Raw genomic sequence first — 17,335 nt, 5'->3', positions numbered from 1 at the left:
AGTTCTTGAAGGGTTTCTAAAAGGGCCTTGTTAAGTTTGCTTGGGTCTGTGGGAGCCACCGAGAGCATCTCCTTACATGTATGCACTGTTTGGCTTGGATGCATACATTCGTGCACACACAGAGGAAGTTTAAGAGGGCATTTAGCATTTATTGAACCTTGACATTATCACCAAGACTTAAATGAAAGGGAGCTTCAGTATTTTTCTTGTAGCCACCCCAACTTCTAAAACCCGCAGTTCACCTTTAGCTCCAGCCTACAACATGGGACTCACTATGGATTTTTTTTACAAATAATTCCCATGCCCCAGGTTACCAAGTACAGAAGAAGATAGAGATTCTGCACTTTTAATGGTTCTAGTGGACTTGTAATGCTGCATTTTCTCAAAATTCATTTTTTGTGCAACTATCAAAGGAGCAGGTGGAATTTCTTCCTGTTGCATCCTCTTTCTAAAAACAAACAAAAACTGAAGGGCAGAGTGGGGGGAATTACTGGTGGTTCTATTGGTGTTTTAGTTTGAGTCAATTTTAGGCATCAGCTGTAGCTGCTCATAGTCCTACCTGCTTTTCCCTGGTCTGTTTTGGTTGTCTTCAGGTAGCATGTTTTCTCTCCAGATTTTTAAAAGAATGCTACAGGAAGAAATTCTAACTGATCCTTTAATATGGGAAAAATAGTGGTGGTTCCCAGTGGTGTGATTCACCTTTATATCAAGTCAGTTTTAGTTATTTACTGTAGTCATGGCCTTCCTGCCATCCCCCTGTCCTTGCCAAACTATTCCAAAATCTGTGAAACCTTGCAGTGGTCAAAATTAATTGGAAGTAGCTGGGTTCAGGTAGTCGGCTCAAGGTTGACTCAACCTTCCAAACTTCCAGGGTCGGTAAAATGAGTGCCCAGCTTACTGGGGGTAAAGTGTAGATGACTGGGGAAGGCAATGGCAAACCACCCCATAACAAAAGTCTGCCAAGAAAATGTCATGATGTGATGTCATCCCATGGGTCAGTAATGACCCTGTGCTTGCACAGGGGGACTATCTTTACCTTTAACTAACGGAAGACATAATTTGAATTATTTTTCTGCGCATTTTAATGTGTTTTTTTGAAGTACCCTCCAGCGTTGAGAATAAACCATAGGAAATAATGGCATTGTGCACATTATTTCCTATAGTTTATTGCAGCCTCCTGCCTTTAAGTAGCTTATGTTGTATCTCCAGTCTTTTCTGTTCAAGGCTAATTTAATTGGTGGGCTCCTGTGAGAATGCAAGAGCTGTCCAGAATACTCTATTAGTCCATTTCTAGCGATAGCAGTACCTACCAGCTGCCTCTGCCACAGAGGGACCATGATATGTTCTGATCTAACTGCTGGAGGGTTATAAAATAACCATGAGAGGTATCTCTCAAGAGCTGCTAGCAATAGGCCAAACAGCAAGAGAAAGTAATCAAATTTCAGGGATGGGAAGGTAGCCAACTCTGGTTCACTGCGCATTAATCCCTGAATCATGTGGCAGCAGCACCCTCTAGTGGCCAAGCCATTACTACTCTGAAATTGTATCCCTTTGTGAAGTTAGATTTCAGTATCGGCTATTATCCCCAGGTCTTACACAATTAAAACTAGCTCATTTGGAAGGACTTAAGGTTTCTCTCTCAGAGGCAACAAGATTGTGGTTTATTGATGGCATCTGCTCCTGCTGTCCCTGGTTATCCTGAAATCTAGAAAAATATGATATGGTTTTATTTTATATTCTTTTTGCAGCAACAGAGAGGCGGCTGGCACCTTAGTTTTCTTATTTATTTGAAATATCTCTATCCTGCTTTATTGCCTTGGGTTCATGGAAGCTAATGGGGCCACTACAGGTTGCAGAACACAAAACTTAATAGATTGCCTGGGAGGTGCTTCACCGCAGTCCATTAATAGATAAAATGATGCACAAATTACACACACACACACACAACACAGAATGTGCACAATGCCAAAATCTGCTAAGACAGCTCTTCCTCCTCCAGATGACCTACCTGTTGCTGCACAGGCAGATATTTCATTATAGCATGAGATTCTGTAGGTGAGAGTCTGTCATCAGTTATAAACATAACGTACAAGTTGGGCAGCAGGGTGGGAGGGGACTGCCTTGGAAGGGGAGCTTTCAAAATGTATGAATATCCTGAAACTGAAAACACAAAGTCAACCAGATGAAGGGGAGAATGATATGATATTGTTGGTCGCTTTTATCACTACTGGGGAGAAAAACAGAATATAAATGCCTAAATATAACCAATGGAAAGAAACAAGAAGATCATTTAGCCTGCAAATTCTCCCAGCCATCAGAAAGAACCTTTTGAATTTAAATGGAAGGGAAGACTTGCCCTTATACCATCTTCATAATCAATTTGACATAGTTGAAGATGCTGAATTTTGTGCTTTCCTGTAACTCAGAAGTTAGGGGGAGGAAGTATGTAACAACAACAAAAAGAGAAATGTCACAGTTCTAGATTAGTGGCCACATCTGTAGGAATTTTACCAGAGGTCAACACCACATTCAGCTTTTGTTACAATTGCACTGTCTTCAAGGTTTGCTATTGAGTCCTGGTTTTTACCTATAAAGCCTTTCATGGTCAGTGGCCGACATGCTACCTCCATGTTAGCTCATTGACCTACCTGTTAGGATCAGGTCAGCAGCATTTGCTCTATTAGTGCTGTCATGCTGATGGATCAGAACTGTGGCAGCAGGGTTTAGGTCGTTCTTGGCAATAGTTCCTGCCCTTTCAAATTCACTTACTGTAAAGCTGAATAGGAAAACCGCCTAAATTTTTGAAGGAGTTACAAGACAGCACTTTTGAAATAAATTTTTAATCAAAAGGAATTGGTTTAATCTGGTAGTTCTTTAATTGGTGATTTAGTGCAGGAATCTTACATTGGCTGCAGTGGATTTGTTGATGGTTTTGTATGGTTCCATTATATTGTTATATCTTCCTTTCTCCATTGGTTTAAGAAGTCTTTGGTCTAAGAAGGCAGGATATAAATTTTTAAAACAAAATAATAAATCGCTATGGTTTTTGAGATTCATTACTGTAAAATGCATGAATATCAGGATGTGCTTGCCTTAGCAGGAGACCTTAAAATGTGTTTTCTTCTTAGGGGGCACTTTGCTGCAAAATGGCCAGACTACTGCTGAAATCCAAGAAGAGGTGGCTTTGACTAATCTTGGCAGCAGCTCATCTGCCAGCAAGAGGCACAGCGCCAGTGATAAGATGCATTTCCCTCGCTCCAATTTGCAGACAATCACCACCTTAGGTATGCTGCAAAGTAATAGTTCTACTTCATACTTGCATGCCAGTGAGTGCAAGCAATACACCTGCTGCCTTTCTCCTTCCCTTCCCAGGCAGTGGCATGCTTAGGGTAAGCTGAGATTCCCACAGTCTGTGCTGAGGAGCTCTAATGTGACTGTCCTCATCTCCCTTCCCAGCCAGTTGCTTGATATCAGCACTTGCACTTCTCAAACTGGGTATGCAAGGGAGTATGAGTCCTTTATGTTGGTCCTAATAAAAGGACAGAAGGTGAGCCCCTTTTATGCCCATTCAGCAAATGTAAAAAGAGGATGTTCTGCAATGGGTGTAAGGACTCTTCTCCCCAAGGAAGATGAAATCTGCTTCTCCGTCTTCCAAAGAACAGGAGCTCTCACCAGTTGCCTAGTTTCCAGATTGCCTTATTAGCCAGTCAATACAGTGTTTGATTCCAGGGTGGGATTCTGTACACCCACTGAAGCTAGTGACATGCACTCTATATGCCACAGATGCCCCCAGATTTTAACGCTAGATATTACTCTGGTACTCCTGTTTACGTAATCCCAAAACAAAAGCCATGTAATACCTATTATTGGGACTTACAGAAATGATCCAGAATAAGAGAGCAAGCCCTGAACTCTTCATCAGGCTAGATATTTTAAAAGGGAGAGAAGGAGGGGGGGATCAGATGTTTCATTATTAAAGCTCACAGAATGTTCTGTGTCATTTGGTTGGTTGGCTTCTGTGTTTAGATTTCCTGTGAAGCAATGTGGCAGCCTGCAAGCATTTATATAGAGGCCTTATTCTTTTTTGTTCTGTAAGTTAGACAGTACTAAAAACCATTACACCATTTGTTGTGAAATCATTCTTGATAGATCAAGAGATTTTTGGTCTTTTGTGAATAATGGATAAGGCTTTTTAGATCCTTTTATAAGCCTAACAATGGGATTGTGCGGCTTCCTGCTTGTGTTATATTGACCATGATCAGCAATCAGACACAAATTTGACTGCTTCTTCCAGGAAAGGGTGAGTTTGGAGAAGTTTTCCTGGCCAAGGCAAAAGGCATTGAAGAAGACAGTGAAACTGAGGTGCTTGTTCTCGTCAAGAGCCTACAGACAAGGGATGAACAGCTGCAGCTGGACTTCAGACGAGAGTTTGAGATGTTTGGCAAATTGAATCACAGCAACGTGGTGCGACTGCTGGGCCTGTGCCGGGAAACAGAGCCTCATTACATGATTCTGGAATATGTGGATCTGGTAGGTGGTGTGCTAGGAGTTTTCATTTTTACAGGAGCTTTTCCCCAATACGATGATGGCAGTGAGGGGAAAAAGCTAGTCTGCCATTTTGCTTAGTGAATGCATTGTATACCCACTTCTTGAAGTAGGCTTGTAGGCTATGTGAATTTGGGAACAGGTGAATATTGTGAAGATAAGATGTACAAATCAGCTAGTTTTGAGTTCTGTAGCACCTTAGAGACTAACAAGATTTTAAGGGTATGAACTTTCCAGAGTCAGAGAATCATAGAGTTGGAAGGGGCCTCCATGGTCATCTAGTCCAACCCCCTACACAATGCAGGATGCTCACAAATACCTCCCCCCCCCCCCCACACACAGATACACCCCTGTTCCATATCCAGAAGATGGCAAAAACCTCCAGGATCCCTTGCTGAACTGGCCTGGAGAAAAATTGCTGCCTGACTCCAAAGTTGCATTCAGCATTTCCCTGGGCATGTAAGAAAGGACCATAAGATCTAAGCACTGACGCAACCCTACCTTCCCTCTTCATGATCTGCCTAATTCACAGAATCAGCATTGCTGCCAGATGACCATCTAGCCTCTGTTTAAAAAGCTCCTTTTGTCAGATACCTCACAAAAGTTTGCACGCCAAAAATCTTGTTGGTCTCTAGGGGGCTAGTGGACTTGAATCTTGCTGTTCTGCAGACTAACAGGACAAAGTCATAGATGACCCTTTTGGTACCAAGTCTGGAGGGAATGCTAGCCTCTACTATTAAATCTCACTCTATTAAATTGGAGGCAGGAGGTATCTTTGGGCTGCAGTCATACATCACAAACAAGCAGCAGTTTGTGATACAAACAAGCCTCAGATCATTCAGCTCACATCCCCCCTCCCTTCTCTCACTTTCCTCCAGTTCACATGATTGACATTTTGATAGTATTTAGGTTTATATTGGAATTGCATTGCTAAACCAGGAAGCCTTTAATTGCAGTGTACAGGGCCACTTTTGGAGGGGGAGACAACATACCTAGGAGGAGAATATTCTTAGACCCACAGTAGCCACTGAAATCATGTGATTTATTTTCATATAACATTTACAGGGGTGGGGTGGGGTGGGGTGGGGAGACAGCTTTTGCCTGTCTTGGCTTTGGGGGGTGGGGTAGAAGGGAAGAAGCCTGAGGATTTGCAGCTCATTCACCAAATCGTGCGTGGTTTGTGATATCTGAGTAGAACCTAACTTAATGAAAGGGATAGGAGCTTGAATTCCAAAGCATAGTGTGGTGTTAAGAAGGTATAGAAGTAAGTGATCCTGTAAGGGGAAGCCCTAATTGGGTAATCAATAGATTTGGGAAGCATTTGGTTACAGTTTATGATCCTTTGAGTCCCCAGATCTCCATGCAGTTGCTGTTTAGACCTGAGAGTGTCAACATGTAAGTCAGAGGAGACAGATAGGATGTTAATTCCTTTTCTTTTTTTGTAGAACTCCAAATTACCCCTTTCCAAAGTAAAGATTACTTTGTTAAAGCTAAATGTGTGTGCCTGGCTATTTTGTAGTTTACTCCACGTTATTCTGATAAATGAAATCCTAACAGATCCTTTTCAGAAAATGATGGAAATATTGCAAAGCAGTTACTAAGGAAGTCCCAGCACTCAGTGTGATAGTATCTGAGTCCGTACAGATGAGATGTGGTGCTGAGGCTGAGCCAAATATTTTTTTGCTGCTTCTGCAACTCACCTACTTGAACCAGAGAAGTGAAAGTTTTGCCAGGGCAGAGCTTTAGGCTTGCCCTCCCTTCCAGCCCCTGGGATTCACTGCTTGGGCTCTGAAAATAGTGTTACTTTTCTTTCATCCTAGGGAGACCTGAAACAGTTCCTGAGGATTTCCAGGACTAAAGATGAGAAACTCAAGCCCCAGCCCATCAGCACCAAACAGAAGGTACAAGTGAGAAGACACCAGTTCACCCAGAAAGAGTTGCATCCCAAAATGTAGTGAAGTATCTAACTTGAGAGGAAGAGAAGAAGACACAGACAATATGGCAGACAATAAAGTGATATTGACCTGACAGCACACAGCCTTTCTTTGTAATACTCTGTACTCTTCTTTTCTAGTCTCCAGTCTTTGTGTCACTAGTTTCAAGCAGCCCTGAATACTGGGTTGATCTTGGCCAATGGATGCTACTTGTAGCTTGACTCTGATCTATATTAGATGTTACGTTTGCAGTGCAACAAGGAGCAGTGTGTGAAGTAGCTGATTTTAATTAAGACCCTTTCTTTCTGGAGGATTGCTGGTGCAGTTGAAGTCTGGCTTAAATAGGTAGAGGCCATTTTGTGCAAACTGATTCTTACAGATGCCCAGCATGCCCCTTTGTCTCCATCTGGGCATCAGCTCTTCTGTTAAAATAACATTTGATCCTATACAAGGGAGGAGGGATACGTGAATAACAGTATATAACAGGGGTGTCAAACTCATTTGTTATGAGGGCCAGATCTGACATAAATGAGACCTTGAGGGGCTGGGCCATGTCGGGCCGGGCCATGTCGGGCCAGGCCATGTGTTTACTTATTTAAGATTAGGTGGCAGAGATAACACAGACAAACACAAATATATATTTTTTAAAAACGTCAAACATGCTTAAAACGTTAGCACTTACTGGTCTTAGGGATGCTTTCTTTGTATTTCTCCCATAGGATCCAGGGACCTGGGCAAAGGAAGCTCTGGCTCTTTCCTTCCTTCCTCAGAGGACTGGGGAGAGGAGCCTCAGCCAATGGAGAAATAGAGGTTTTGTTCTGTAGCTCCTGAGCAATTGAGCAAGCCTTGCAAAGCAATCTGTGATGCAGAAGGAAGCAAAAAAGAAAGAGAAGGAAGCAGATGACAGCCAGTTGCTTGAGGGTCTGATAGAAGCCCTCTGGGGGCCTGATTCGGCCCCCAAAGTGCATGTTTTACACCCCTGGTATAGAAGGTCCAGGTGGAGGAGGTCAGTGGAGGAAACAGATGGATGCCAGCCTGTAGCAGAGGTGTAGAGGAGGCTGATTGGGAGTGGGGAAACTTTGTGTAAAGGCAGAGCTGTGGAGTTTGAACAAGCAACATATCAGGGAGTGTTCACATTACAAAACTTTTTATTAAACCCTTTTAAAAAAAAAGTCTGTTCCTGATCTAGGGTTGTGAAAAAATGGCCTGTCCTTTTCATAGAGGCTTAATATGTAAAAACAAGCAGCAAAAGCTTTTCATGGCATGGATGTAAATAACCTCACCAGGTAAATAACATCCCATTAAGCCTCTGTTAAAGGGACAGGACATTTTTTGTCAAGGCAATTGGCAATTCCTAAGCCTGGCAAATATTACTTGCAAATTATCACTTAGCATTTTTAAAAAGAATATTGCTGGTAAAATGAGCACTTGTGAAGTACAAGATGTGTTTTTTTCCTTTTACTGCACTGGACTGGTAACAGCCTGAAGGGCTGGGGTCATTTCAATGTGCCTTCTGTGATCTGGAGCCAATGTGTGTGGACCTCTTTCCACAGGTATCCTTCAGTTGCCAAGTGGCTCTGGGAATGGAGCATCTCTCCAACAGCAGATTTGTACATAAAGACCTGGCAGCTCGGAACTGTCTGGTCAGTGCCCAAAGGCAGGTCAAGGTATCAAGCCTGAGCCTCAGCAAAGATGTTTACAACAGGTAAGAGGTGTTTTGGATCCCTCTCACTTGGCTGGAAAAGAAGTCTGTTCTTGGATCTTTGGGGCTGAGCTGATTATCCTTTGCTTCTCTGTGAAACAGTGAATATTATCACTACCACCAAGCCTGGATCCCGCTCCGCTGGATGCCACCCGAAGCTGTCTTGGAGGATGAATTCTCCACCAAGTCGGACGTTTGGTCCTTTGGGGTCGTCATGTGGGAAATATTTACCCTTGGAGAAATGCCACACTCCAAACTGGCAGATGAGGAAGTGCTAGCAGGTGCGTGAATCCCCACTGATTACTATTCCCTTGGCCCAGAGAGTTGTGAAGCATCCCTGCCAGGTACCAGCAAGTGCCATCTGGCAATCCATGTGTGCAAGCAACTTGCCAGCAAATATTTGGCTAGCCAAATAGGGCAGACCACTTTAAGAGGAGGGGGATGAACAAAAAAACCAAAAACACCTTAGTGGTTTTAGAAAAAAACATAGATATTATATAATCATGGGATGTAGTAGTGGTTTTCTGGGAGCCTCTTGGTTTTAGATAACCTTGTATACAAGGCTGGTCTAGACTCTGCACTACCCAGAATCAGATTCTGTTACCTGTATAAATGCCTATGTCTGCAGCTTCCAGGGTTAGAAATATGGTCTAAATGAAGGCTGAAATTTGTCAGATACAGTTTTAGTGCCACATTTTGGCACTTTTACTGTTGTATGCACATAGTTTTGGATTCTAGTGAATCCACAGGATCTAGTTTGTTGACAACACAGCATATTGTCATTCCAAGAACAGCTGGCCATCACATACACACACACACATTTAGTGTACCTTGCTGTAGAAAGAAACATTTAAATACACAGCAAACTAGGAAATTGAGCAGAATTTGAGTTCTGCTTACAGCACACTGGGATTTGCAAAAGCCCACATGTGCATAATGCTGAATGTTACTTCTGCTCGAGACACAAGTGTAGCTGAAATTTAGCAGAGCCAAATAACAGGACTTACTGTTTTTCCTGCTGGTCACTGTTGTCTGTTTGGAAAATAAAGGAAAGAAAATAATTGGTATGGCACAGTTGGTAATAGGTGCTGGTCAGAAAGTTTCTGGTTTGAATCTCATCACAGCCATTTCCTTACTAGGTAGCCTTAGGCAATCCATACTCTCTCAGCTTTTCCCAGTTATTATTTATTTATTTAATACGGGATTTCCCCTGCAGCCTCTCCACAGATCTGCTCAAGGCAACCCAGAGAGTAAAAACAGAATAAGAAAGTCATAAAAATAAGCCCAGGGCCCAAAATGTGGAGTTTGGGAATAATAATAATAACTTTTTACAGGGTTACAAGATAATCTGTGTGAGGTACTTCAACCATTCTTAAAGTGCTATATAATTGCTAACTCTTGTTTTATCTGCCTTGGCAAGCAGTTTAAGGTATCGTGCTATCACAGATGTCAGTAATTGATCCATCTCTGTGGTGCCTGATGCATGGGGTGGATAAAAGAAAGGAGGAGAGGTCGGAGAAGGCTGTGTGAAAAGTGTGAAATGATCATGAGTTTGTAATGTATCTTCATGACTGTCATTTGAGAGCAATTGACTGCATACCCTTTCAGTGTCCTTTCTAAAAGAATGCCACCCCTGCCCCACGCCACACTCTAGCCACAGACGGTGTGGAAGATAGTGTTGCTCATATGAGTGTACTGGATGCCTGGGAGAGGCAAAAGTACAGATATTATGAGTCTGTTGTAGATAAAAATTAAGGGTCCTCACTGTCATAGCTGTGATGCTCTGAATTAAGCTATCCCTGAAGTGGTTTAAAATTGTAGCTTCGCATTAAGCTTTTTAACACATTCATCATACCTGTGTAGGTGAAACTGGTAGCTAAATTGTCAGCACAACAAATGTGTATGTACTAATACTTGTAAGTGTACCCTGCTGCACAATAGCTGTTTCCTTTTAATGATTAGCCAGTTGGGGGGCAGGGGATCCCTTGGTTTGGATTCCCTCTCCCCACTTCAGGGTCATTAGAAAGTGTGTGTGTGGGGGGGGTTTGAATGTCCTCTGGGCACCCCATTATACCCTATGGAGACCAGTCCCTATAGGGTATAATGGAGAATTGATCCATGGGTATCTGATCCCTGTTTTTTAAGACAGAGGCACCAGATTTTCAGCATAAGCCCCCCACTGAAGTTCTTACCCCCCCCCCCCCCAAGTTTCAAAAAGATTGAATCAGAGGGTCCAATTATGTGAGGCTCAAAAGCAGGCTCAGAATTGTTGAGCAATTGGCTGCATACCCTTTCAGTGTCTCAACAAGAATTGTTGAGCAGCTGCTACATGTGTGTACCTTAACCTCTCCTGACCTTTTAAGGCTGGAAGGAAGGAGGATGTGCAGTCTTGATAGCTCACTCCCCAGGCCAGAACCAGCACTGAGGGGGAACTGTAATATGTCTTGCTCACCTCTTAATGCTCCCAGGGCTGTTTCTGGTAGCATGGAGGGGAGAGGAAACAGGAATCAGGAGCACAGGTGGCTAAAGAGAAAGGAGTTGCTTGCAAGTATTTGCAAGGCCTTCCTTCAGCATTTCTTTGGAGAAGCAAAGTAGGGACCATCGCAGGATATAAGTTTAGGAGCATTGTTGTTGAGAGGCTTTGTGCTGAGATGCAATGGGGCATCCTCACCACCAAGAAGCCTCCCCCCCTCTCCTGACTGCCAGGCTACAGAGACCTGAGCGGCTGAATCAAGCCTAGAGTGGTCACCACTTGCACTCGCACTTTAGCATCATCGGAACTGATCCAACACCACTGGCTCCTGTAACTAACATCACCGAGAGTATTATCGAGACTAATTAGTAAACATCACTAATGAAGAACATCTACAGGCAGGGTAATAACGACTCAACAGACTACCTGGACTCACACCCCATGGAGGAATGACAGATAGCTCGCTAATAGTGCTAATTTATTATTATTGTTAATTTAATTATAGATTATTTTATCAATCAATTAGCGACAAAATTAATATTTAGATCAGAAAAAAAAAAATCTTAACTTATTTATTAGGATGGGAGGGAGGGATTATTTATTTATTAATAAGTTAAGAATCAATGAATTTGCAGAATTCAACCTAATTGATTGCAAGGCGGACTGGGAGGGTTACTAAATTAATTTGAGATATAAATAGTGGGCTGTCAACCAGGAATTGGTAGGGTTGGTGAGGAGGGTAAGTGAAGTGGTAGGTGGAGATAAACCGGAGAGTGACATTGGTGACTTTATAGTGAGTTGATTCAGATGGCCGGCCAGGGGATTCCAGTGCTCCTGGGGAGGGGAAGATACGACGGTGGGAATAGACAGAAATATAATGGAAGGAGACAGAGACAAAGCGGTGCTCGGCCACCTTCCAGTCTACTTCCCATCCCAATGGTGGCGGGTAGTGGGTCTAAGAAGAATTGCTCGCCTCTGTCATTGGTGTTATGTAACGCCAGGTCCATAAATAATAAGACCGCGACCCTTAAGGAGTTTCTGCTACAGCAGAACATGGACCTGGCTTGCGTGACCGAGACCTGGGTGAGGGACGGGGAGACAGTAGCTCTCTCCCAGATGTCCCCCCCGGGATACTCGGTCTTCCACCAATCACGGAGTAGCGGGCGGGGGGGAGGCGTAGCATTACTCATACGGGAGGATTACTCCTTTCGGGCTCTCCCGGGCCCAAAGATTGATGGGATTGAATGCGCCGGTCTGGCGTGGGATGTTGGAGAGGGGTTGGCAATTTGGCTGGTGTACCGTCCGCCTAACGCACCGGCCAATGCCTTACCATCACTATTGGAGGCAGTGGCGGGCTGGGCGTTGGAGTACCCGAGGCTTATGGTCCTGGGTGACTTCAACGTCCATGCCGACGACACGGCCTCCACTCAGGCGATGGACCTAGTGTCGTCCATGGCAACACTGGGACTCTCTCAACTTGTCACGACTCCCACGCATCAGGCCGGGCACACATTAGACCTGATCTTTGCGTCCGGGATTTTGGTGAACGATATCGCCGTAGAAGCGGTACCATGGTCGGATCACCTAGCCCTTAAGGCCCGTATGGGGATGCTACCCCAACCCTGTATGGGCGGAGAGCCTATTTTGGCTCGCCCTCGGGGCCTGATGGACCCGGAACGGTTCCAAACGGCCCTGAGGGATCCTTGGCCCACTGGCAATTCCCTCGATGACCTGGTGGAGATCTGGCAGGACCAGCTATCCAGGGCTATCGACGAAATTGCACCCCGGCGTCCTCTACGCCCTCGCACGAAGCTGGCCCCATGGTACACCCTGGGGTTGCGCCGGCTGAAACAAGGGCTTAGACGACTAGAGAGGCAGTGGAGGCATACTCGGGACGAAGCAACGAGAACATCCTATAGAACGTTTATGAAGTCTTATGAGATGGCAGTCAAGGCTGCAAAGAAAGAATACTTTGCTACCAAGATTGCATCTGCAAACTCGCGCCCAGCACAATTATTTAGAATAATTGGGGATCTTATAACGTTGCCTCAAGGCAAACCAAATGTTAGAGAATTGGAAATAGGCTGTGAGGCATTTGCGAGATATTTTGCAGATAAAATCTCGTTGCTCCGCCAAGACCTGCCTACCACCTTGGATACAGTGAGTGAAATTGAGGCTCCGTGCCTGTCTTCAGGTTTAGTGCTGGACCACTTCGACCCGCTCAGCCTGGAGGAAGTCGACAGAATCCTCTCCGCTGCTCGCCCGACAACATGCGATCTGGACCCCTGCCCCTCTTGGCTGATTAAATCTTGCCAGGGGGAGCTTAGATGTCCTTTACGGGACATCATAAATAGGTCCCTCTTAGAGGGGCAATTTCCAACACCCCTAAAAGAGGCCTTGGTCCGCCCTCTCTTGAAAAAAGTTACAGCAGACCCGGCCGAATTGGCGAACTATCGACCGGTGTCTAATTTACCGTTTTTAGGTAAAATTATTGAGAGGGCTGTGGCGCAGCAGCTTCAGAGGTTTCTGGATGACGCTTCTGTCCTGGACCCATGTCAGTCAGGCTTCCGGCCGGGCCATGGGACGGAGACGGTGCTGGTCGCCTTAGTGGATGACCTCCAACGGCAACTGGATCGAGGCGGCGTTGCAGTGCTGATGCTGTTAGATCTGTCGGCTGCATTTGATACAGTCGACCATCGGCTACTGACGCGCCGCCTCGCCGACATTGGGGTTGAGGGGTCGGCCCTGCAATGGCTTTCCTCCTTTCTCCTAGGTCGGGGACAGAGGGTGGCTATTGGGGGAGAACGATCCCGGAGGCGCACACTGGATTGTGGGGTGCCTCAGGGAGCAGTTCTCTCCCCGATGTTGTTCAACATCTATATGCGCCCCCTCGCCCAGATTGCCCGGCGGTTTGGGCTGGGTTGCCATCAATATGCAGACGACACCCAGCTCTATCTGCTAATGGACGGCTGGCCCAACTCCGCACCAGGGAATCTCGACCGGGCTTTACAGGCTGTCGCGACATGGCTCAGGCTGAGCGGGCTGAAACTGAACCCAGCGAAGACAGAGGTCCTGTGCGTGGGCCGCGGCGCCCTGGGAAGGGAAATAGCTCTCCCGGCCTTCGACGGTGCGCTATTGAAAGCAGCGCGCCAGGTAAAGAGCCTAGGTGTTTTACTGGAGCCTTCACTATCAATGGAGGCCCAGATAGCAGCCACTGCCAAGTCAGCATTCTTCCATCTGAAGCGGGCAAGGCAGTTGGCCCCTTTCCTCGAGCGCCGGGACCTCGCAACGGTGATCCACGCAACGGTCACCTCAAGACTAGACTACTGTAATGCCCTCTACTTGGGGCTACCTCTGTGCCGGACTCGGAAGCTGCAGCTAGTGCAGAACGCGGCGGCCAGGCTGTTGTTGGGACTTCCAAAACGGGAGCATATACAGCCGGGGCTACGTGAACTGCACTGGCTGCCGATTATATACCGAGTCCAGTACAAAGTGTTGGTCGTTACCTTTAAAGCCTTATATGGCCGAGGACCCACCTACCTGAGGGACCGTCTTTCCCCATACGAACCCCAGAGAGCACTGAGGTCAGTCGGGAAAAATCTGATGACCATCCCCGGGCCGAAGGAGATTAAACATCAGAGCACCAGAGTACGGGCATTCTCGAGTGCGGCTCCTACTCTGTGGAACCGACTCCCCGAGGAGGTGCGGGCCCTGCGGAACCTTGAGCAGTTCCGCAGGGCCTGCAAGACCGTCCTTTTTAAACTGGCACATCCGGACTGTTAGGAAGATCAAGAATTAAGGAGCCGCCAATGCGGTCTGAAGATTCACACCGCAGAATAATTATATCATTGAACTGGTTTTTAATGTTAGTAGTTTCATTGTTGATGTTTTATATTGTTGGATTTAAATGTTTTTATAATATCACTGTATGTTTTGTAATATGCTGTTAGCCGCCCTGAGCCCGCTAAGGTGGGGAGGGCGGGATAGAAATAAAATTTATTATTATTATTATTATTATTATAAGAACTGGGCTGTGGTTGATCTCCTTTTATCCTTGTTTCTGACCATCTGCTTCTCCTCCTTACCAATCTTCAGGTTTACAGAATGGGAAGATGAAGCTTCCCCATCCAGAGGGTTGCCCCTCCAAGGTCTACAAAGTAATGCAGCGTTGTTGGGCCACCAGCCCAAAGGACCGCCCGTCTTTCAGTGAGATTGCCAACATGCTTGGGGAAAGCCCATCTGAAAGCAAAGCCTGAGCAGGGAAAGGTTGGCCCATCTTGCATGAGCTGGGAATGGCTGGAGAGTGGTTTTGGCATTTGACTGTTACAGACTCTCCAATGGGATGCAAAGTCCACACCCAAAGAGATTGTGGATTTTTTACACTAATGGACAAAACTTGTGGACATTGTCCCTTTACTACAGGCTTCTTATCAGGCCCCGTTTCCTGCCCCTCACCAGGCTGCGTTCCTCCAGGTTCTACCTCTGAGATCCATGGGGCTGGTTAACATGCAAGAGCTGCAGGGAAGAATGCTGGAAAGGCACCACAGGCCACTTTGGTGATGAAGGTCTGTGGAAAGTTTTGGGACTCCTCTGTGTTGGCACATCAAGCATTTTCTTCTTCCTGAACTCACATAAAGCTGTCTTATTCCAAGTCAGACTATTGGTCTGTCAAGGTTGGTGTTGTCTACTTTGACTGGCAGTGGCTCTCCCAGGTCTTAAGTAGAGGTCTTTCATATCGCGTCTAACTGAAGATGCCTGGGACCTTCTTCATGCAGGGCAGGTGCTTTATCAATGAGCCATGGTCCCATCTGATTCAGACCTCAGAATGCCTTTCACAATAAGCACAAGCAAGTTCCTTTCATTTGGGAGAGTCTTCATTTGTGGCAAGGTTTTGCAGGGTTTGGGGGAGGAGACGCCCTGATGTTTTGAAGTAAACAAGACATCAGGGCACCTTATAAATTGGACCACGTACTCCTCTCTTAAGCCAGTGAGGAACCTCTATATTTATTAAGCAGTTCTCTTGTGTCTCTCCTCCTGGAATGGTCCATCAGGCCTTCTGGTGCCTCCCTGCGTATCTAGATGGAGCAAAGAAAACTTAAGTGCCTGGCATATGAAGGAGATTTTCACTTGCTTTTCTGACTATCCTTTTTATACGATTATTTGGGGGACAATGTTATCTTTTTTTTAAAAAAAGTTGACACCTCTCAGCCTTAGTATTCTTTAATTATTATTATTATTGTTATTACAAGAATTGCAGCCTAGAGTCATTTTAGTTTCAGTTTGCTTGAGCGGAGGATAGAACAGCCAAGAAGTTTTTTTTTATATATGCTGCTCTCAATAAAGAGTCCCTTCCTTTTTAAAAAAATAAAACATTCCTGTGTTCCTTATCTAATTTTTCCTTCTTCTAGGTAAATTACTGATTCCAGGGTTCTTTTTCCTGGGGATTCCGGGGCAGAAGGAGAGGTCATTGCACAGAATATAGCTTGTACAAGATGGCCAGGAATAGTAGCGTGGTGTTTAATATGCAAGTAGCATAAGCTTAAAATGCCCTAATTGAGGAATCCATTTGTTTACTCAATTAAAGCAGGGAGATGTGGTCACTGTAACTTGAACCTGCTAGCCACCACATGTAGAACCCACTGAAGCTTCTGAACAGACTTCACTGATCTGCGTACCGTGTGTTTTAGTAGTTCAGCATGGATGCAAGCAGAGCATGGGAAACTATGGCCAAATTATACCTCCAAAGGCAAATCATGGCTATAGAAAAGGGGATTTCTACCTTCCTGTGGATCAAAAAGCATTCCCAGGCAGCACAACGGCCCCATAAGGTGGAGGGTAGATCTGTGCAGAACAGGCCGACTGCCCAATTACTTTCATCAGCCAGCTGAACCTCAGTCTTTTCCATTTATTGGCCCTAATCCAGTCCATTACTGCCTCCATACACTTAATCAGGACATCTAGGCTGATACCAGATGGGCATTCTGGGGCAGCTGGGAGGCGTCCCGAATACAGACGGCACAAAAAGAGCAATCCCAGAACCTCCAGACGGTCCCCGGCGACGCGGCCCCATCCTGTTCGTGGAGCGGCTGACAGCCTGCACATGGAAAGGTGCCCTAGAAGCCGGATTCCCTTTGTTTTCCTTTGGGAGACAAGTGCTGGTGTGCACAAGCGCACCAGTGCTCTGATTGGTTTCATTTTTAAAAAAAAAACAGAAATGGTCCTTCCCTGTCCAGATGGCCCGGAGGTGACTGACAGCTGGCTCAAATATTTGCTACCACTTAGGAAGGGGTAGCTTTTTGAGCCAGTTGCAGGAGCCTGGAGGATGGGGTGAGGATGGGAGAAGGACGGGCAGCAGATGTTGCCGTCTGCACAGATTTTTGGGGTCGACTTCAGAGGCGTCTCTGAGTCAACCCAAAGTGCCGGTTTGTAATCGGCCCTAATGTCTCTTCTGACTGAGTAGAAAAGGAGAGCTGGATGGCATCTACCTACGTGCTACTGCAGCCCAGAAAACTGGACACCTTCACCCAGCAGCTTCATGTAGATCAGGGGTGGCCAGCGGTAGCTCTCCAGATGTTTTTTGCCTACAACTCCCATCAGCCCCAGCCATTGGCCATGCTGGCTGGGGCTGATGGGAGTTGTAGGCAACAAACATCTGGAGAGCTACCATTGGCCACCCCTGAT

The 17,335-nt window shown here is 45.6% G+C and overlaps 1 protein-coding gene across 2 annotated transcripts in view; it reads left to right on the top strand.

Moving 5' to 3' along the window:
• PTK7 (protein tyrosine kinase 7 (inactive)) overlaps positions 1–16,024 on the top strand; it is a 139,395-nt gene extending 123,371 nt beyond the window's left edge. For both annotated transcript variants that reach the window (XM_060247936.1, XM_060247943.1), the window contains 6 exons: positions 3,129–3,284; positions 4,295–4,530; positions 6,366–6,446; positions 8,033–8,184; positions 8,284–8,462; positions 14,750–16,024. In XM_060247936.1, coding sequence (XP_060103919.1) covers positions 3,129–3,284; positions 4,295–4,530; positions 6,366–6,446; positions 8,033–8,184; positions 8,284–8,462; positions 14,750–14,910 — 965 coding nt within the window. In that variant the 3' untranslated portion in view covers positions 14,911–16,024. The remainder of the gene's footprint in view (positions 1–3,128; positions 3,285–4,294; positions 4,531–6,365; positions 6,447–8,032; positions 8,185–8,283; positions 8,463–14,749) is intronic.
• The last annotated feature ends 1,311 nt before the right edge of the window (positions 16,025–17,335 follow it).

This window comes from Heteronotia binoei, chromosome 1 (genome assembly GCF_032191835.1).
Source record: "Heteronotia binoei isolate CCM8104 ecotype False Entrance Well chromosome 1, APGP_CSIRO_Hbin_v1, whole genome shotgun sequence".
Classification (NCBI taxonomy): Eukaryota; Metazoa; Chordata; class Lepidosauria; order Squamata; family Gekkonidae; genus Heteronotia; species Heteronotia binoei.
The sequence above is the reverse complement of the archived record's forward strand: the minus strand, read 5'-3'. Positions and strand labels throughout refer to the sequence as shown.